Source organism: Ranitomeya imitator, chromosome 2 (genome assembly GCF_032444005.1).
Source record: "Ranitomeya imitator isolate aRanImi1 chromosome 2, aRanImi1.pri, whole genome shotgun sequence".
Taxonomy (NCBI): Eukaryota; Metazoa; Chordata; class Amphibia; order Anura; family Dendrobatidae; genus Ranitomeya; species Ranitomeya imitator.
Window position 1 is genome coordinate 24,527,429 of NC_091283.1, and position 21,174 is coordinate 24,548,602.

General features: G+C 48.1%; 1 protein-coding gene across 3 annotated transcripts; it reads left to right on the forward strand.

The window, feature by feature from the left end:
- The first annotated feature begins 271 nt into the window (after positions 1-271).
- LOC138661479 (myb-related transcription factor, partner of profilin-like) lies at positions 272-12,369 on the forward strand. 3 transcript variants are annotated; one of them, XM_069746189.1, is made up of 3 exons: positions 272-369; positions 5,674-6,111; positions 11,030-12,369. In XM_069746189.1, the coding sequence occupies exons 2-3, from the start codon at positions 5,709-5,711 to the stop codon at positions 11,644-11,646; spliced, it is 1,020 nt and encodes a 339-aa protein (XP_069602290.1). In that variant the 5' UTR covers positions 272-369; positions 5,674-5,708; the 3' UTR covers positions 11,647-12,369. The 3 variants fall into 3 exon arrangements, 2 of the variants coding, with proteins under 2 accessions (XP_069602290.1, XP_069602291.1); XM_069746190.1 differs by having other exon boundaries at positions 358-711; XR_011317934.1 differs by lacking the exon at positions 272-369 and having other exon boundaries at positions 6,092-6,230; positions 11,030-11,166.
- The last annotated feature ends 8,805 nt before the right edge of the window (positions 12,370-21,174 follow it).

Here is a 21,174-nt window from a genome sequence, read left to right on the forward strand (position 1 = left end):
ATTAATTAACAAATTCAGTTCACTTATGAGAGGGTCGCAGATTTCCCTTCTGCCGGCAGAGGGCGCACGTTCTACTCCGCACATGCGCACTGCCCTCTGCGCCCTACAGCCTTGTCAGGATCGCTACCTGTGGTGTGGGCGTGGCTTGCAGGCGTGGTTAGGTTGGTCTCTTCATCCCGCTGTTTACCGCACTTTTACATTTGTTCACATTGCGCCATCTGGTGGTGGAAAGTTAGGTGCTCAGAAATCCTTTCCATGATGCTCTGCGCTGCCGTCTGTGAGGATGACGCAGTGCGGCGCATGCTCCGTGGGCGGCGGGAGGAGAGGAAGTGGAAGAGGTGGAGCAGGAGCCGGAGCGGCTACAAAAAGGTAAAATCCCCCGAAATCACCCCGGATACTAAGCACCTGCCCCGCCCCCACCCGCAGGGCGGCCCCGGAGCCTGAGCGCCTACAGCATGAGGCCAGAGAGCCGCGTCCTCACACACAGACAGCCCGGAGAGCTGCAGAGATGTGCTGGAGAGCGGTGTGTGGTCATAAATGCCTGGAGACCACCGTATATACCCTGAGACCACCATATATACACTGGGATCACCGTATATACCCGGTAGCCACTGTCTATCCGGTGACTATCATATATACTTGGAAAGCACTATATATACCTGGTAACCATCGTATGTACCTGGAGACCACCATAGATACCCAGAGACCACTGTATGTATCCAGTATCAATCATACGTAACTGGAGACCACCACAATTTAATCTCTCTGAGACAGAAATCCTGACACCTCCAACCTCCACTGCTGTCACCCCGGGAGAGGGGTCCGGAGGCGCTGCCACCCCGGGAGAGGGGCTTGGAGGCGCTGCCACCCCGGGAGAGGGGTCCGGAGGCGCAGTCACCCCGGGAGAGGGGTCAGGAGGTGCAGTCACCCCGGGAGAGGGGGCCGTAGGAACTGCCACCTCGGGAGAGGGGTCCGTAGGCGCTGCCACCCCGGGAGAGGGGTCCGGAGGCGCTGCCACCCCGGGAGAGGGGTCCGGAGGCGCCGTCACCCTGGGAGAGGGGTCCGAAGGCGCTGCCACCCCGGGAGAGGGGTCAGGAGGTGCAGTCACCCCGGGAGAGGGGGCCGTAGGAACTGCCACCTCGGGAGAGGGGTCCGTAGGCGCTGCCACCCCGGGAGAGGGGTCCGTAGGAACTGCCACCTCGGGAGAAGGGTCCGTAGGAGCTGCCACCTCGGGAGAGGGGTCCGTAGGCGCTGCCACCCCGGAAGAGGGGTCAGGAGGCGCTGTCACCTCGGGAGAGGGGTCCAGAGGCGCTGCCTCCCCGGGAGAGGGGTCCGGAGGCGCTGCCTCCCCGGGAGGAGGGGTCCGGAGAAACGTGGCCTGGGGATGTGGTAAAACAGCATCTCGGACACTTTCATGCACCCTCTTGAGGCCTCTTCATGGCGTCGCCCATGTTGTCTCCAGACCGATCTCCAGCTATAACTGCATCTAATAGATACACTGGTGTACAAAAAAAAAATTCAAATCTGATCTTATAATTTCTCTATCACATCACGTTTTTGCGCTATAGGTATATAGCCCATTTTCATTAATTCCATGATAAATGATACAGCAGAGCATTGGGTGAAAACTGAATGGCCTCCGCGACAGAGTTTGGCATCTGGCGATAAGAATGTCATCCATGATCCTCTAGTGCAGGGGTCCCCAACCTGTAGCTCGGGAGCCACATGTGGCTCGCGGTCCCATGAATTGTGGCTCGCGGCTGTCTGTCAGCTTAGTGCACTAGCTCCAGGTCTAGCAAACAGGTATGAAGAGCACATCTGAAAATGGTGAATTTTGGGAGCAGCTCTGTATAGAAGAGCAGATCTGGATTTACATATACTGTTCTTAGGGGTTTTGAGATGATATAAGTATGGTATGATGGAGACACGATGACCCCACCTGTCAGAGGAGATGTTTGAAGCTGGATGTGACAGTGTCTTATAGGAGAATACTGAATGGGGGGTATTGTAGGAACCCATGGATCTTTGTGTACTGCTTTGGGTGATTGATTTTTGTGGAAAAGCTTTGGTTACCATTATACCTGTAATGGGGGCTTTGGTTGCCACTATTGCGAGGGGGCGGAAGCTGAATGTGGCTCGCGACCCTCTCTCAAGGCTGGATGTGGCTCGCGACCTTCTCTCAGAGCCGACTGTGGCTCTCAAGGTCAGAAACGTTGGGGACCTCTGCTCTAGTGGATAGGAAGAACATTGTCTTTCCTCCCTTACACATAAAACTTGGATTGATGAAGCAGTTCGTCAAAGCTCTCAATCACAGTGGAGAATGCAGTAACTATATATGTTCAACTCTTCCTGGTCTTAGTGAAGAGAAGAAGAAGGCTGGAATATTTGATGGACCTCAAATAAGAACACTTAGGAGAGACCCAAATGTTATTACATCAATGAATGAGACAGAAGAAAGAGCTTGGAGGCATTTTGTAATGTGGTGCAGAATGTTCTAGGGAATAAGAAAGCCGACAACTATGAAGAGATTGTGGAAGAGAAGATCTACTAACGAGTCTGCGAAATCTTAGATGTAGAATGAGGATCAAGATTCACTATTTACAGAGAACCTTGGGGATCTGAGCGAGGAACAAGGGGAGCGTTTTCATCAGGACATTAAAACAATGGAAGAACGGTATGAAGGCCGGTGGGACTCACATATGATGGCGACTATTGCTGGAGCTCGATGAGAGACAACCCAGAAGCCGTACATCACAGATCAGCCAAGAAAAGAAAGTCCAAATACCTGCCATTTGTCATTCATCTGTACGCCATATATATGTGTTTTTATATTTTGTAGTTTAATTCTGTAAGTATATTTGATTTGCTGCACATAGACGTTGTAATCTTTGTTATTCCTTGACTAAAAATATACAATGTAGTACCGAAAATCATGTGTTTTTATCATAAAACATTAGGAGTAATTTTCATCAAAAATCGAAAATATCTTGAAATCCTGATGTGATAGCCAAAAACGGAGTTCATATTCGTAATCAGCAGCCAAAATTGACTTAAAATATGCTTTAAAACCTTTTGCCAGAAAAATTGCGTTGACCAGTGTATAATCTGGACTGGCCTGTCAGGAGGACCGCGCCGCTCCAGCCTCCATTGCTGTCTCACTTTGCACCATGATTGCCCTTGAGAATGGTGACATGAGGTGGTTGGACGCCTGTAGCCGCTCGCCGGCCTGTGGCCCAATGTGGGGTGAGCGCCTTCTGATGGTTTGTGTGGACGCTGACGCCTCGGCTCAGTGTCATGTGTAAGTTCAGTTGTGCCTTAGGCTAGGTTCACATTGCGTTAATGGGTTAACGCTAACGGACTGCGTTGCACGGCAAAAATGTCGCAATTAACGCTGTGCAACGGGTCCGTTAGCGCACCCATTGACAGCAATGTGATTTTTTTTTTTTTTTTTGCTGTAGCGCATCGCTAGCGCATGCCATTTTCGGCACGCGCTAGTGATGTGCCGTTCTTTTGTGACGGACCTCGGACGCTGCAAGCAGCGTCCGAGGTCCGTCCCTCGCTAGCGCAGATCGGGGATCTGCGCTAGCGGGGACGCCGAACGCGGACCCTAAACAAACATTGCGTTAGCGCAATCCGCTTAACGGATTGTGCTAACGCAATGTGAACCTAGCCTTAGATGGATCACTATGCGCCATTCTCCGAAGATGGAGACCACTTCAGCATCGCCATGAAGAGGCTTCACAAGGGACGTCGCATGGGTCCTACTCTCAGGACTCTTGTGGAGTGACATAGTGGCCGGTAGCTGGACCCCTCTAGTCTTCATTCCAGGAGCACTAACACCTCTGCGTTGCATTGACTTGTTGGTGGACTCTGGTGCGGCCTTTTCTCCAAAATGTCAGGAGTTTTTCCACACCACGTTTCCAGGCCACCTGCGTCTTGAGCTCCTGTGAGCAGCGTGCGTGGCCTCAACCCGCTTCCGTGGTGGCAGCGTTTCCGGACTTGTCTCCATCGAGCACTTTTGGACGTCATTGGTCAGTGATTACATAGGAGCTGCCGGCTGCAGATCCTGATGATTTCCTTCCTCAGACGACCATTAATATCCTCTGTGATGGCAGCTGAGGCCGGAGGTGCCGAGATTTCTGCACGAGGCTCAGACTCCAAACTGAAGAGATCCAGGGGCTTTGAAAATGTTGTTTTAATTTAGTTTTAATTATTTGCCTATCAGTAACGTCTCCATCACTCCACAGCTTTTCCTTTTTGGTGTTTCAATTTCATTATTGAGAGTCATTTTATTTTCCACCCAAATGCAAAATTAAGCAATGTTGAATGTATTCCTCATCAATAATTTCCTACCATTTTCCTGCTGCAGAGTCTGCAAGCCCTTCACCTGTACAAAATCTGATGGACCCCCATCAGTGCTCCTTGGTCTGACTCCTGTGTTAGGCCGTGTTCACATATTCAGTATTTGGTCAGTATTTTACATCCGTATTTGCGAACCAAAATCAGAAGCGGCTGAAAACTGCAGAAGTGGTGCATATGTTTCTATAATACTTTTCCTCTTAGTTGTCCCACTCCTGGTTTTGGCTACAAATACTGATTAAAATGCTGACCAACTACTGAACATGTGATTGTTGGCTTAAGGATACCAGCATGGAGCGGTGTGTGCTTCATATCAGACAGAAGGAGCAGGCAGCAAACTCGGGCTGTAGATAGGGAGGCACAGGAGTCATCTGCTATAGGAGGTGAAATCACTGCAGTAATGGAGCTGTGCTCATGTTGGATAGTTAGTGAAGACAGCACCCTGTACACACAGACCTCACATCCAGCCTATATTACTGGGAGAGACACACAGACCTCACATCTAGCCTATATTACTGGGAGAGGCACACTGACCTCACATCCAGCCTATATTACTGGGAGAGACACACAGACCTCACATCCAGCCTATATTACTGGGAAAGGCACACTGACCTCACATCCAGCCTATATTACTGGGAGAGACACACAGACCTCACCTCCAGCCTATATTACTGGGAGAGACACACAGACCTCACATCCAGCCTATATTACTGGAAGACACAGACCTCACATCCAGCCTATATTACTGGGAGAGACACACAGACATCACATCCAGCCTATATTACTGGGAGAGACACACAGACCTCACCTCCAGCCTATATTACTGGGAGAGACACACAGACCTCACATCCAGCCTATATTACTGGAAGACACAGACCTCACATCCAGCCTATATTACTGGGAGAGACACACAGACATCACATCCAGCCTATATTACAGGGAGTAACACACAGAACTCACATCCAGCCTATATTACTGGGAGAGACACAGACCTCACATCCAGCCTATATTACTGGGAGAGACACACAGACCTCACATCCAGCCTATATTACAGGGAATGACATACAGAACTCACATCTATCATGTATTACTTTGCACCCCCAAGTGCCCCTACTCATCAAATATGTCTTCCTTAGTACCACAGACTTTCAAACAAACCATCTTGTCCTTGTTTGGGTGGTCCTGGGTCCAGTTAGTTTTTAGCTGTGCGATATGCCCAGGGGACCGGTGGGATGTCTGTCTCCTGGCTGTGTTTTGTTTTTCTTGGACCGACCAGTATAACCAGTTAAATCTCTGTTCTCCATTCTCGTTTAGCCTGAACACTGGAGGCCATAGTGAATGCCCTCGCCATGTCTGGCGACACGGAGGAGGTGACTCGCCTCCGTAAGCCCAGGTTTTCTTATGAGGAGAACCAGATCCTGATCCGAGAAGTGCGAGCCCATTATTCTATGCTGTACGGTGCACAGAGCCGGCGTCTCAGCGTGGCAGAGCGACGCTGTGTGTGGGAGGGCATCGCCGCAAAGATCAACGCCATCACCAACTGGAAGAGAACCGCCCAGGAAGTGCAGAAACGCTGGAATGACTTTAAGAGACGGACCAAGGAGAAGTTGGCTCGTATCCCTCACTCCACGCAGAACGGCACAGCAGAGGACGTTCTCACGGCGGAGGAGGAAACCATCTTTGCCATCCTGGGGCCGGGGGTGGTGCCTGGGAGGGACTCCTATCTCCATGGGACGCGGCTGGGAGCTATGGGTGAGCATAAAATTGCCGATACTTCCAGTTCTCAGTGTTTTGTAGGACTCCAGTCTGTGTTTCAGATCTGAAGATTTCAGGTGCCCGCTCCCCGGACTGCTGTAGTTAGAGAGACTCAGGTCAGTGATGTTATGGTCTGCTGTACATTATAACCTTAATCTTCTCCTCAGCATCCTCATCGTGCTGATGTCCTCCTGACCTCACGTCTTCTGGAGGCTCCAGATACATAGAGCAAGTCAGTGCCGAAGGAAAGGTGTAATGGTTCCCCTGTGTTTGTCATGTTCACTGGCCTTCAAGGGATTGTCCGGAACGTCTATATTGCTGACCTGTCTTTTATATTGGATCCTCCGATCAGCTGTTTGCACATCGGGCCACCATAAATGCTGCACAGTACAGAGCTGGAACAACACAGCGCCATAAGTTGTGAGGTGGCCGTTCTTGGTACTGCACCCAGATGCCATTCACAGAAATCAAAATTTAGCCGCAGTACCCAGAATGGCCACTAGCTGTGCTGTTCTGGCTCCGTACACTGCCCATCCGGCTGCCATAGGAGCTGCAAGCAGGTGATCACTTGGGGTGAGGGTGGGGTGTCATCAAACCTCCACAGGTCCGATATGGACGACCCCATTCATGGACAAGAGACGGGGCCACATCAATCTGGGTGCAGGGGAAAAAAAATAAAAATTCTCGCTTTTGTAATGTGAAAAAGGATGCTATCTACTGAGCCTGTTTACAGGAGAGACTTTATACAGTCATGGCCAAAAGTATTGACACCCCTGCAATTCTGTCAGATAATACTCATTTTCTTCCTGAAAAGGATTGCAAACACAAATTATTTCGTAATATTATCTTCATTTAATTTGTCTTAAATGAAAAAACACAATGTCCTAAAGCCAAATTGGATATAATTCCACACCAAACATAAAAAGGGGGTGGACAAAAGTATTGGCACTGTTCGAAAAATCATGTGATGCTTCGCTAATTAGTGTAATTAACAGCACCTGTAACTTACCTGTGGCACCTAACAGGTGTTGGCAATAACTAAATCACACTTGCAGCCAGTTGACATGGATTAAAGTTGACTCAACCTCTGTCCTGTTTCCTTGTGTGTACCACATTGAGCATGGAGAAAAAAAAGAAGACCAAAGAACTGTCTGAGGACTTGAGAAACCAAATTGTGAGGAAGCATGAGCAATCTCAAGGCTACAAGTCCATCTCCAAAGACCTGAATGTTCCTGTGTCTACCGTGCGCAGTGTCATCAAGAAGTGTAAAGCCCATGGCACTGTGGCTAACCTCCCTAGATGTGGACAGAAAAGAAAAACTGACAAGAGATTTCAACGCAAGATTGTGCGGATGTTGGATAAAGAACCTCGACTAACATCCAAACAAGTTCAAGCTGCCCTGCAGTCCGAGGGTACAACAGTGTCAACCCGTACTATCCGTCGGCGTCTGAATGAAAAGGGACTGTATGGTAGGAGACCCAGGAAGACCCCACTTCTTACCCCGAGACATAAAAAAGCCAAGCTGGAGTTTGCCAAAACTTACCTGAAAAAGCCTAAAATGTTTTGGAAGAATGTTCTCTGGTCAGATGAGACAAAAGTAGAGCTTTTTGGGCAAAGGCATCAACATAGAGTTTACAGGAGAAAAAAAGCATTCAAAGAAAAGAACATGGTCCCTACAGTCAAACATGGCGGAGGTTCCCTGATGTTTTGGGGCTGCTTTGCTGTCTCTGGCACTGGACTGCTTGACAGTGTGCATGGCATTATGAAGTCTGAAGACTACCAATAAATTTTGCAGCATAATGTAGGGCCCAGTGTGAGAAAGCTGGGTCTCCCTCAGAGGTCATGGGTCTTCCAGCAGGACAATGACCCAAAACACACTTCAAAAAGCACTAGAAAATGGTTTGAGAGAAAGCACTGGAGACTTCTAAGGTGGCCAGCAATGAGTCCAGACCTGAATCCCATAGACACCTGTGGAGAGATCTAAAAATGGCAGTTTGGAGAAGGCACCCTTCAAATATCAGGGACCTGGAGCAGTTTGCCAAAGAAGAATGGTCTAAAATTCCAGTAGAGCATTGTAAGAAACTCCTTGATGGTTCCCGGAAGTGGTTGGTCGCAATTATTTTGGCTAAAGGTTGTGCAACCAAGTATTAGGCTGAGGGTGCCAATACTTTTGTCTGGCCCATTTTTGGAGTTTTGTGTGAAATGATCAATGTTTTGCTTTTTGCTTCATTCTCTTTTGTGGTTTTTCATTTAAGACAAATTAAATGAAGATAATAATACCAAATAATTTGTGTTTGCAATCATTTTCAGGAAGAAACTGAGTATTATCTGACAGAATTGCAGGGGTGTCAATACTTTTGGCCATGACTGTAGACAGGACACAAAATTCAGCCACAGATCTGTGCAGAAAATGCCCCCAACAGATCTAGAAAGGCAAAACACAGTGATGGGGAAAAGTAAGTGCCCCCCTCCATGTAAAGCATTTATTTACCCATTGGTGTCTGCTCCAGAGTCACAGAAAATAAAGGGACAGAACTAAATGAAAAGAATAAATCACAATTCTGATTAATATAAGTTTTCACTAAACTCCATAGATAAAGTAAGTGAACCCCACTGCCCTTGATTTTGCTTCTACCAACATTGAGAGCATCATGCAGCAACCATTGGTATCCGAACCTTTTTACACCTCACAGTGTTACTTCTGCAGTTTTGCAGTGATTCTAGAAAAGAAGTCATGGATTTTCTTAGTTTTTTTTTTTTGGCAGCTCTGAATGCACAGGCAGCATAAAGGACAGTGGTCTCCAGTGCGGACAGTCAGGGGATGCTGGGAGTAGGGTTGAGCGAAACGGGTCGGCCATTTTCAGAAGTCGCTGACTTTTGGCAAAGTCGGGTTTCACGAAACCCGACCCCTGTGAGGGGTCGGCCATTAAGTCGGCGATCTTCTGAATCTGGAATCGGAATTCCGATACCGATTCCCGATATGTTTAAGATATCGGGAATTGGTATCGGAATTCAGATTTAAGTGTAAAATAAAGAATAAAAATAAAAAATATTGCTATACTCACCCTCGGACGCGCCCTGGTTGTAAGCGGGAGCCTTCCTTCCTAAGAATCAGCGCTTGAAGGACCTTTCGATGACATCACGGCTTCTGATTGGTCGCGTGACGCCCATGTGACCGCTCACGCGACCAATCAGAAGCCGTGACGTCATCGAAAGGTCCTTCAAGCGCTGATTCTTAGGAAGGAAGGCTGCGGATTACAACCAGGGCGCGTCCGAGGGTGAGTATATTCCTAATACGTATATACTCACCCTCGGACGCGCCCTGGTTGTAACCCGCAGCCTTCCTTCCTAAGAATCAGCGCTTGAAGGACCTTTCGATGACGTCACGGCTTCTGATTGGTCGTGTGACGCCCATGTGATTGCTCACGCGACCAATCACAAGCCGCGACATCATCGAAAGGTCCTACAAGCGCTGATTCTTAGGAAGGAAGGCTCCCGGTTACAACCAGGGCGCGTCTGAGGGTGAGTATAGCAATATTTTTTATTTTTATTCTTTATTTTACACATTAATATTGATCGCAGGGCCTGAAGGAGAGTTTCCGCTCCTTCAGACCCTGGGAACCATTAGAAACCCAATGCACTGCATTGGGTTTCGTGTTTCGGCCGACCCCGACTTTTCTATAGGATCGGCCGATTTCACTCGACCCGACTTTTGAAAAAGTCGGGTGTCGTGAAATCCGACCTGATCCTATAAAAACAAAAGTCGCTCAACCCTAGCTGGGAGTTGTAGTTTTTATTGAAACCCAGTGATATAGTGCACGGCGGGCATCATAAACTTCTGGGATCATCTTCGTTCTGCCATTACGTATAATTCAAATCGGTTGCATCAAGACAAGATCTCCAGGTCTGGACGCTCACCCTTGGACACTTGGCTAAGGAGGTTCCAGATGTCAAAGGTCGTGCAAAACAAGTGTCATTAGTCCTTCTGCCCAGAATGTCAGGATCACTCGCTGAACGCAAAGAAATGGTGACTTCTCTTTAAGTCCAAAACTTTATTTCAGGGCCTACAAGAAGCGGCCACCACTACTGGAGGGGAGAGAAGGGGCATGTGTGCAAAGAGGAGACCATCACCGTTTAGGAAGATCAGTCCTAGAAAGTGCTGAAAGACATTTTTAGAAGCCGAGAACTTCCATCATAGCAGGTCTTATGTGGCCAAAAGACCTCAGACAGTGTCTTGCCTGCAGTGTAAAGCATGGCGGTGAAGATTGTTTTGTGGCCACAGACAGGAATTTGAGAACAACTTTATGGTGGTAGCAAAATTGTTCTACTTTAGACTTCTCACCATTTAAGTTCAACCAAAAGTGAACCTTGTAATTTGACAATAACTTATCATTCACTAAAGAATGGTCGGACAAAATAAACCAAGAGGAGAAGATGGCGTGTAATCAGTGATAGTGCGCTTCTGTCTTTCCGTCAATTCCGTGCTTTATCTTTAGTTTTTGTTCAGTGAGGAGCGGACTCTGAGGTGTTTGTCTGTAGGGGGCACTTACTTTTCTACATGACTGTATTACGAAGTGGTAGATGTTCCCTCATTATCGGCCTCGTTAGGACCTAGAGTATCTGCTGGACGCGTCTGAAGCTCCATCATCCTGATGCCCAATGGCTACAAGATTTTGGAAGTAAAGCGGCAGTCGCTGGGCATCACGGTGGTCAGAGCGCCAGCCGCAGTGTGTGGTGTCACCCATAGAACGGACTGTAAGAATTGTGACGAGGACTCCCACACTTTATTTATTCCCCCTTTCTTGGAGCTCTCATTATTTTGATGCCAGTATTTCCTCCTGTAGTTGTGACCTCCATGGGGGGCAGCAGTGACAACGCTGCACATGGCTAACGCAATGTCTCTTATCATCCGCAGATTTACATTTAGCCGGCCCTGGCTCGTCTAGTACTGAAAACTCTCTGAGTGGTCCCTGCTGCCCCCCGGACCCACCAATGCTGCTTCATCCTAAGGCTTCTGCTTCCCCAACGCCTCAACTTCACATCGTTCAGTTGCCCCAGCTGAGCCCCTCGCCAGATCCCTCAGATGGGGACTCTCCAGAACAGCTGCCCCCTGGTTCTCCTTTACTTGCCCCCGGTGGTGTCAGTCAGCACTACGACCCGACTGTTGCCATGCTGAGAGCCCAGCAAGAAACTGCAGAAGCTATAAGGCACCTTACCTACACCCTGCGGCAAAGCATGGACCGTTTGACCAATGTCCTGGCCACCCTGTTGCCTCTTATACCTCCCCAGCCAGCGTCCCCGGCCCCCTCGGCCATTATTGAACCTGTTTACTTTCCCACAAAGACAGAGCCAGAGTCTGAGCCTTGTTCTGTAAGTTATGAGGTAGAGAGTCACGAGGCGCATGAAGATGGCGCCCAGGAGACTACAGAAGTGCAGCCGCAGCCTCCGTCCTCCCCACCGCCCCCAAACAAGAGGAAGAGATTTTCCTACTTGACCTCACGTAAACGCAGAGGCCGCTGGAAAAACCTATAGGATCTGGCGAACTGTACGAGGAGACACAGAACTTCAGGACTTTTACTCCCCAGACAGAAAACGCTGAAATCTTCCTGATGGCTCCTTACATTTGTTTCTGTGTTTGAAATGCGACTTCCACAATCCTCTTGTAGTAGGAATTGTTGGGGATAGTGTAGTACAAGCACAGGTGACAGGGACCTCGGCCTAAATATCATGCTCCTCTCAACTCACGGGGGGATGTAGGTATTTGCGGCCTTGCACCCTTATGGCCTCTTATATGCTTTGTTCTAATTCGAGATGTCTATGGCTGGCCCCAGAGGAAGGCTCCTGATAAAGCACACTGGTTTGGGGGTTAGAAGCAGGGGCCAAGCTCTAGCATCAGGGTGAATGCACGAAAAGATCCCTCGCATCAGGGTGAAGCTTCAGTATATTTCAGGTCTTGAACTGACTCGACTGATGGATCTGATAGGGGGCTGCTGGGTAGTTTTCGGGGTCCGCCTGTCCAGCGTTCGTTTCTTGCTGCTCTCAGGTTTTCATATGGAAGCGTTCGATGCTGTGACGGACGTCTCCGGTCCTGTCCTCCTCTCTTGACACCCATGTGGCTAACCCAGAAAGCAATATATATGTATAGAAATGCGCATCCTCACTAGATGGTTTCCCCGCCTCGTTACGTTAAATAGACGGATGGGCGCGTTGATTCTGTATGTAAATAACATCATATTAAAAGCTTCTGATTCATAACATGGCGTCATCATTAAAGAGAGGACAGAAAACTGCACGGCGAGTCATCGACCCGGGAGATGGGTAAGTACACCTGAGGGTATGTAATCTGCCCAGGAGACAAGAGAGTATATGCGAGGATGTACCCAGGAGACAAGTCAGTACACCTGAGGATACGAAATCTACCCGGGAGATGGGTGAGTACACCTGAGGGTACATAATCTACCCAGTAGACAAGTGAGTACACATGCGGATACGTAATCAACCCAGGAGACAAGTGAGTACACCTGAGGATACGAAATCTACCCGGGAGATAGGTGAGTACACCCAAGGATACAGTACTATGCCCAACAAAGAGAGGAAAACTGAGAGAAGAGAGTGCGGAAGAAAGTGCTGGACGACATCCTGCCACATAGCGCTATCACCAGCCCACTACCGTGGAAATAGCTGCTATCAGAAGACAGTAGGGTGCATTTTCCTATCATACTGACTCCGTGGCCTGAGATGGCTGATGTCAGTAAACAATTAAATTCCCCCACATCTGTACTAGAAAGGAGATGGCAGGACTGTTTCAGTAGGATCGGCCCTGGCAGTGTAGGTGTTTAGACCGGTAGTTTGTCCTGGACTTACGTATGTTATATGGATGCACATGTGCCCATTTGTCACGTATTAGAACAGCGTTTCTTAACTCCAGTCCTTAAGATCCACCAACAGGTTATGTTTTCAGGATTTCCTTAGCATTGCATAGGTGATGGAATTAATACTTGAGCAGGTGATGAAATTATTACCTGTGCACTACTAAGGATATCCTGAAAACTTAACCTGTTGGTGGCTCTTAAGGACTGGCGTTAAGAAACACTGTTGCGGCATCCAATGAAGTGTTGGCGTTGTTAGTTCTTAATATGAGGAAGAACCAAATTGGTTGTCATTGTTAAATTTGTTTTTTTAGAAACTGATACAAAACAATAATTTTGTTTATTAAATTCTGATGGGTTTCAGAGAAGAACATTGTATGCCAGGGGTTTATGGTACGAACGGAATTGTAGGGTGACCAGGAACCGTGCAGCAAAACTCCACAAGCTTCACAGCAAGTACAGATGAGGCGCATAAAAGCCACAAACTTCACCTGGACTTGTGGCAGATCCATCAAATCTTGCAGTTTTCACATGGCGGCAAACTACCGTCCAGCCCTTGCCACGTCAGAACTCAAGCCTAATACATTTCCTCCAAAGTTAACAATCCTGCAGAGCCATGTGAAAGAAATACATGGTGGTTTCATAGCCTGAAGACCTACTGGGAACACCCCAGCTAAAGGTGACATAGTGGGGAGAAGAGAGCAGAAGTACTATAAGTGAAAGTGAGTCATGGTTATACCCCAGTCTATACCTAGGGGGCACACTAATGACTTTACACATAAACCACTGGTCATTTATAACCAGGACTATAAGAGGGACATATACAGTGGGTACGGAAAATATTCTGACCCCTTTAAATTTTTCACTCTGTTTCATTGCAGCCATTTGATAAATTCAAAAAAGTTCATTTTTTTCTCATTAATGTACACTCTGCACCCCATCTTGACAGAAAAAAAAAACAAATGTAGAAATTTTTGCAAATTTTATAAGGAAAACTGAAATATTACATGGTCATAAGTACTCAGACCCTTTGCTCAGACATTCATGCAAGTCACATGCTGTCCATTTCCTTGTGATCCTCCTTGAGATGGTTCTACTCCTTCATTGGAGTCCAGCTGTGTGTAATTAAACTGATAGGACTTGATTTGGAAAGGCGCACACCTGTCTATATAAGACCTCACAGTTCACAGTGCGCTTATGTGGTTCTTTGAAACTCAGAAACGCGTTGAATAAAGACCACTTTTTCACAATACCTTTGGACTACATGATTCAGCAGCGCAGAATTTGACCACATTCTACATTGTATTCTCAACGGCCGGTCCCTCGTGGATCTGCAGCAGCGAATCTTTCCAATGCTTGTCTTAAGCTACGTCTGGTGAGTGCTTTTACCTTGCATTGACTGCTTAATCTTGGATAAAACCGTATTGCGCCACTTTCCTCCAACAGGTTTCATAGCTCACAGTGCATGTCAGACCAAATGAGAATCATGAGGTCAAAGGAACTGGCCAAGGAGCTCAGAGACAGAATTGTGGCAAGGCACAAATCTGGCCAAGGTTACAACAGAATTTCTGCAGTACTCAAGGCTCCTAAGAGCACGGTGGCCTCCATAATCCTTAAATGGAAGAAGTTTGGGACCACCAGAAGTCTTCCTAGATCTGTCCGTCCAGCCAAACTGAGCAATCGTTGGAGAAGAGCCTTGGTGAGAGAGGTAAAGAAGATCTCCAAGATCACTGTGGCTGAGCTCCAGAGATGCAGAAAGGAGATGGGACAAAGTGCCACAAAGTCACCTATCACTGCAGCCCTCCACCAGTCGGGCCTTTATGGCAGAGTGGCCCGACGGAAGCCTCTCCGCAGTTCAAGACATATGAAGGCCGCATAGAGTTTGCTAAAAAACACATGAAGGACTCCCAGACTAAGAAATAAGATTCTCTGGTCTGATGAGATGAAGATAGAACTTTTTTGTGATAATTCTAAGCGGTATGTGTGGAGAAAACCAGGCACTGCTCATCACCTGCCCAGTACAATCCCAACAGTGAAGCATGGTGGAGGCAGCATCATGCCATGCGGTGTTTTCAGATGCAGGAACAGGACGACTGGTTGTCATTGAAGGAAACATGAATGTGGCCAAATACAGAGATATCCTGGATGAAAACTTCTTCCAGAGTGCTCTGGACCTCATACTTGGCCAAAGGTTCACCTTCCAACAAGACAATGACACTAAGCACACAGCTAAAATAACAAAGGAGCGGCTTCAGAACAAGTCTGAGACCATTCCTGACTGGCCCAGCCAGAGCCCTGACCTAAACCCAATGGAGCATCTCTGGAGAGACCGGAAAATGGCTGTCCACCAACGTTCACCATCCAACCTGATGGAACTGGAGAGGATCTGCAAGGAAGAATGGCCGAGGATCCCCAAATCCAGGGGTGAAAAACTTGTTGCATCATTCCCAAGAAGATTCATGGCTGCACTAGCTCAAAAGGTGCTTCTACTCATTACTAAGCAAAGGGTCTGAAGACTTATGACCATGTGATAGTTCAATTTTTCTTTTTTTATAAAATTTGCAAAAGTTTCTACATTTCTGGGGTTTTTTTCAGTCAAGATGGGGTGCAGAGGGTACATTAATGAAAAAAAATTAACTTTTTTTGAATTTACCAAATGGATGCAATGAAACAGTGAAAAATGTAAAGGGGTCTGAATACTTTCTGTACCCACTGTAAATCACCTCTTATAAGTTGTGGAGCAGTGACCCATGTTGCAGCCAGGGGGCGCTGTGTATGTACTTCAGGATGCGCTTGGAGGCGTAATTATGATGGTGAATTAGGGAATCGCATTATTGTAAATGGCCGGTATGTGTCGCAGAGGTGCGCTGTGCTGTAAGCCCAAAATGGTATGGTTATGCTGGGACTTATAGTTCCACAAGTGTTTGTTGTGTTTACTTATCCAAGAAGTATCGTTTCTCCTTGCAGAGATCGACATGCTAAGCATGCCGAGATGAGGAGACTTAAAGCCGCAATACTCCTCTGGGAAATATGCCAATTATGCAAATTGTCTCTTCAGAGAGGAAGAGAACTAGAACTCTAGTGCCACCTATTGGAGGGTAGCTATAGGATTGCTACCTTCCAACAGGTGGCACTAGAGTTCTAGCTCTCTTCCTCTCTGAAGAGACAATTTGCATAATTATTGTGTTTACTTATAAGGGTGGGCTTATAGGGTTAGCTGGTGAGCTGGGCGGGACTTGCTAACCACACACACCACCCACCTATGGGGGTGGTTACAGCTACATAATGTGACCAGGGTGTGGGTCACATGGTTAAGAGTGTGGACCTAAATGGTCTGCTGTTGGGCCTGGAAAAGCCTATGTGTTGGGAGTGCTATCTCCCTGAATAGCATGTGGTGGGGCTTTGGACCTGGTTGTCTGTGTTGGAAGCTCCTGTGAGTGGAGTCTTCCTGGAAGAACCTGGAGAGACCGTGGATCTAAAGAGCCTGGGACGGCTTCTGCGTTGTCAAAGAGAGGACTGACAAGGAGTCAGCGTGAGGAGCGGAGCTCCTGGAAGGTAACCCCGGACAAGGGGACTGTAATACACGGCAGAGAAGTTTATCTGCTGCATTAACCGACTGGTGGTCATGATAAGTTCATGGATGTAAAGAAATAGACTGTATGTTATGTGGTTTATGATGTTTAATAAACCAAATAGACTGACTTAAGTGGAGAAACCGTGCCTTGATCTTGTGGGGTGTTTCCAGTATACGGCAGATCTTGTGGGGTGTTCCCAGTATACGGCAGATCTTGTGGGGTGTTTCCAGTATACGGCAGGTTTTGTGGGGTGTTTCTGGTATACGGCAGATCTTGTGGGGTGTTTCCGGTATACGGCAGATCTTGTGGGGTGTTTCCAGTATACGGCAGATCTTGTGGGGTGTTTTGTTATGTAGGCAATCCAGTGACACAGTGCCAGCAATCAGAGCACATACAGTGATCTGACAATAACCCAAAAACAATAGAACGAGCTCTGAGACGTGGAATCTCTGTAGACCGCAATACCTGAACCTAACCTTAACACAACTAAAGGCAGCTGTGGATTGCGCCTAACACTACCTATGCAACTCGGCACAGCCTGAGGAGCTGACTAGCCTGAAGATAGAAAAACAAGCCTGACTTGCCTCAGAGAAATACCCCAAAGGAAAAGGCAGCCCCCCACATATAATGACTGTTAGCAAGATGAAAAGACAAACGTAGGGATGAAATAGATTCAGCAAAGTGAGGCCCGATATTCTAGATAGAGCGAGGATAGCAAAGAGAACTTTGCAGTCTACAAAAAAACCCTAAAGCAAAAAACCACGCAAAGGGGGCAAAAAGACCCACCGTGCCGAACTAACGGCACGGCGGTACACCCTTTGCGTCTCAGAGCTTCCAGCAAAACGAAATGACAAGCTGGACAGAAAAAGTAGCAACAAAAGCAAAAAGCACTTATCTAAGCAGAGCAGCAGGCCACAGGAAGATCCAGAAGCTCAGATCCAACACTGGAACATTGACAAGGAGCAAGGAAGACAGAATCAGGTGGAGTTAAATAACAAAGCAGCCAACGAGCTCACCAGAACACCTGAGGGAGGAAGCTCAGAAGCTGCAGTACCACTTGTGACCACAGGAGTGAATTCAGCCACAGAATTCACAACAGTGTTTCCAGTATACGGCAGATCTTGTGGGGTGTTTCCGGTATACGGCAGATCTTGTGGGGTGTTTCCGGTATACGGCAGATCTTGTGGGGTGTTTCCGGTATACGGCAGATCTTGTGGGGTGTTTCCGGTATACGGCAGATCTTGTGGGGTGTTTCCGGTATACGGCAGATCTTGTGGGGTGTTTCCGGTATACGGCAGATCTTGTGGGGTGTTTCCGGTATACGGCAGATCTTGTGGGGTGTTTCCGGTATACGGCAGATCTTGTGGGGTGTTTCCGGTATACGGCAGATCTTGTGGGGTGTTTCCGGTATACGGCAGATCTTGTGGGGTGTTTCCGGTATACGGCAGATCTTGTGGGGTGTTTCCGGTATACGGCAGATCTTGTGGGGTGTTTCCGGTATACGGCAGATCTTGTGGGGTGTTTCCGGTATACGGCAGGTCTTGTGGGGTGTTCCCAGTATACGGCAGTTCTTGTGGGGTGTTCCCGGTATACAGCGGGTCTTGTGGGGTGTTGCCGGAATACGGCAGGTCTTGTGGGGTGTTACCGGTATACTGCGAGTCTTGGGTGTTTCCTTTATACAGCAGGTCTTGTGGGGGTGTTCCTGATATGTGGCAGGTCTTGTGAGGTGATCTCGGTATACGATGGGTTCTTGTGGGGTGATCCCGGTATATGGCAGGTCTTGTTTGTGGGTTGTTCCCAGTATACAATAAACCTTGTGGGGTGCTCCTGGTGGAGGATCTGTGAGAAGCTCCCAGTATACGTAAGGTCCTGGTGGGCGTTTCCAGTTTGTCGTAGGTCTCAAGTTACAGCAGGTCTTGTGGCATGTTGCAACTATATGGCAGGTCCTTTAGGGTGTTCCATATATGGTGAGTCTTGTGTAGTGTTCCTGATAGACTGTGGAGACCCCTGTGTCTGAAACACTGCCTTCCCCCCTCCCACCATGCCTGTAATGAAACACAGACAGGCCTAGATGGGTTGAACAGGTCGTCACAGTTTACTAATTACATACACAAAGAACGGCAATTACATGTCATAACAGGCTCATCGCCGTTGGTGAGTAGGCCAATCAGCGGTTATAAACTTTGCCCTCCTCTACATATTCCACCATGGAGGATCATATGTACGACCTACACAGGACTCCGACCTCCACCCATCAACATTGGGGCCTGCTCGACTCCGTCCTGCAAGCTGGACAAAAATATATCGAGACCAATATGCGTAAGGTGAACTCTGCTCTCAATAGTGACAAGTTATCTCCTTCCAACTGGTGGTCACGAACCACAATACCACATTTTCCTCACGAATTTTGCCATCCGCCGTTAAACTTCCTCCTTGCGCGCTCTATGGCTTTTTGACCTCAGGGCTCTCACGACTTATAGGACCCGTCTTGTCCGGATGATGGCGGTGAAACATACTAACCAGCCGGTCCGCATGTATGTCCGAGGCTGGTACCCAGGACCTCTCTGGTCCATAACCAAGCCAGTGTACCAGATACTGTAATGTACGACGCACTACTCGAGAGTCAACCACCTTGGAGACTTCAAATTCCAAATTGCCATCCACCAAGACAGGAGGTGGCATCGGCGCCGTGTCCACGGAACCCACCACCTTTTTTAATAACGATCTGTGAAACACGTGTATCTTATATACTGTAGGAAGCTCCAATCGGTAGGCTACCGGGTTGATGATGGCGGCGACCCTAAATGGACCAATAAACCTTGGACCCCATTTCAAAGATGGTATTTTGAGTTTTATGTTTTTGTGGACAACCACACCCAGTCACCCACACTCAGGTCCGGACCTGGCACACGTCTGCTGTCAGCCACACGTTTGTACCTTGCACTCATGCTTAGCAAGCGCTGTTTCACTCTCCTCCAGACGGATGACAGTTGTGCTCCTAGCTGGTCCTCCGGAACGCCAGAAGAGCCCCCCTGATGTAAAGTACAAAATTGAGGATGGTGCCCGTAAACACAAAAGAACGGGGACACCCCAGACGATTCCTGGCGGTGATTATTTATGGCAAACTCAGCCAAAGGAAGGAACGTCGACCACTCCTGGTTGTCAGAAACAAAGCAGCGTAAATACTGCTCCAAATTTTGGTTCATACGCTCGGTCTGACCATTTGACTGAGGATGAAACGCCGAAGAATGCGACAACTTGATCCCCAACCGTAAGCAAAATGCCTTCCAAAATTTTGCCACAAACTGAGTACCCCTATCAGACACGATGTCAGACGGGACCCCGTGAAGTCTGACCACCTCCTGCACAAATACCTGAGCCAGAGTCTTAGCATTAGGCAACGAAGGCAAGGACACAAAGTGCGACATCTTTGAGAACCGATCAACAACCACCAAAATGACCGTGTTCCCAGCTGAGAAGGGCAAATCTGTGATAAAATCCATGGAAATCTCTGTCCATGGTCTACTGGGTACCCGGAGAGGATGGAGTGTGCCAGCAGGACAGGAACGGGGCGTCTTAGCCCTAGCGCACGTGGTGCATGCTGACACATACGAGACCACGTCCTGTCGGATTTTAGGCCACCAAAACCGACATGACACCAACTCCAAGGTACCCCTCATCCCCGGATGGCCGGCCAGAACAGCATTATGATGCTCACCCAACACCTTTAGGCGAAGATGGAGCAGTACAAATGATTTAAGGGGAAGCCCTGGTGGTACCCTCTCCTGAGCCTCGGCAATCTCAGCCTCAACCTCGGTCGTGAGAACTGAGACCACTACACCCTTTTGGAGGATAGGTACCGGATCTTCCCGAGGTTCTTCCCCTGGAAAACACCTGGATAAGGCATCCGCCTTAGTGTTTTTAGACCCAGGACGGTAAGTAACAACAAAGTTGAAACGTGTGAAAAACAATGCCCAACGAGCCTGCCTGGGGGACAGACGCTTGGCTGACTCCAAATAAAGTAGATTTTTATGGTCCGTGAAAACTGTAACCTGGTGGACCAATCCCTCCAAGAAGTGACGCCATTCCTCAAAAGCTAACTTGATAGCCAACAACTCCCTGTTGCCGATATCGTAATTACGTTCGGCGGACGACAGCTTCTTGGAGAAGTAGGCGCATGGACGCAACTCGCCCAATGATGAGCCTTGTGATAACACTGCCCCCACTCCAACCTCAGACGCATCGACTTCCACGATAAACGGTTTCGATACGTCCGGTTGCACCAGAATGGGGGCTGAAGCAAAACAGTTCTTCAGAAATTCGAATGCGCGCACAGCAGCCTCCGGCCAGGTGGAGAAATTGGTTCCCTTTTTCGTCATGTCAGTAAGCGGTTTAGCAACGGTAGAAAAATCTTTGATAAATTTTCTATAGTAATTAGAAAATCCAAGGAACCGCTGGAGTGCTTTTAGGTTATCAGGCCGTTCCCAATGCAGCACCGCTTGCACCTTAGCGGCGTCCATTTTAAACCCTGAAGCAGACACAATATAACCCAAGAAAGGCAACTCCTTTTGCATAGAGCTTATTTTCTCTGAGTAACTGTAACACCTGCCTCACAT

What these genes read in the sequence shown, in the direction of transcription:
- LOC138661479 (XM_069746189.1), top strand. Translation starts at nt 5,709, where the DNA reads ATGTCTGGCGACACGGAGGAGGTGACTCGCCTCCGTAAGCCCAGGTTT. An exon ending in GACGCGGCTGGGAGCTATGG is followed by an intron (nt 6,112 to 11,029) that starts GTGAGCATAAAA and finishes TATCATCCGCAG; the next exon opens with ATTTACATTTAGCCGGCCCT.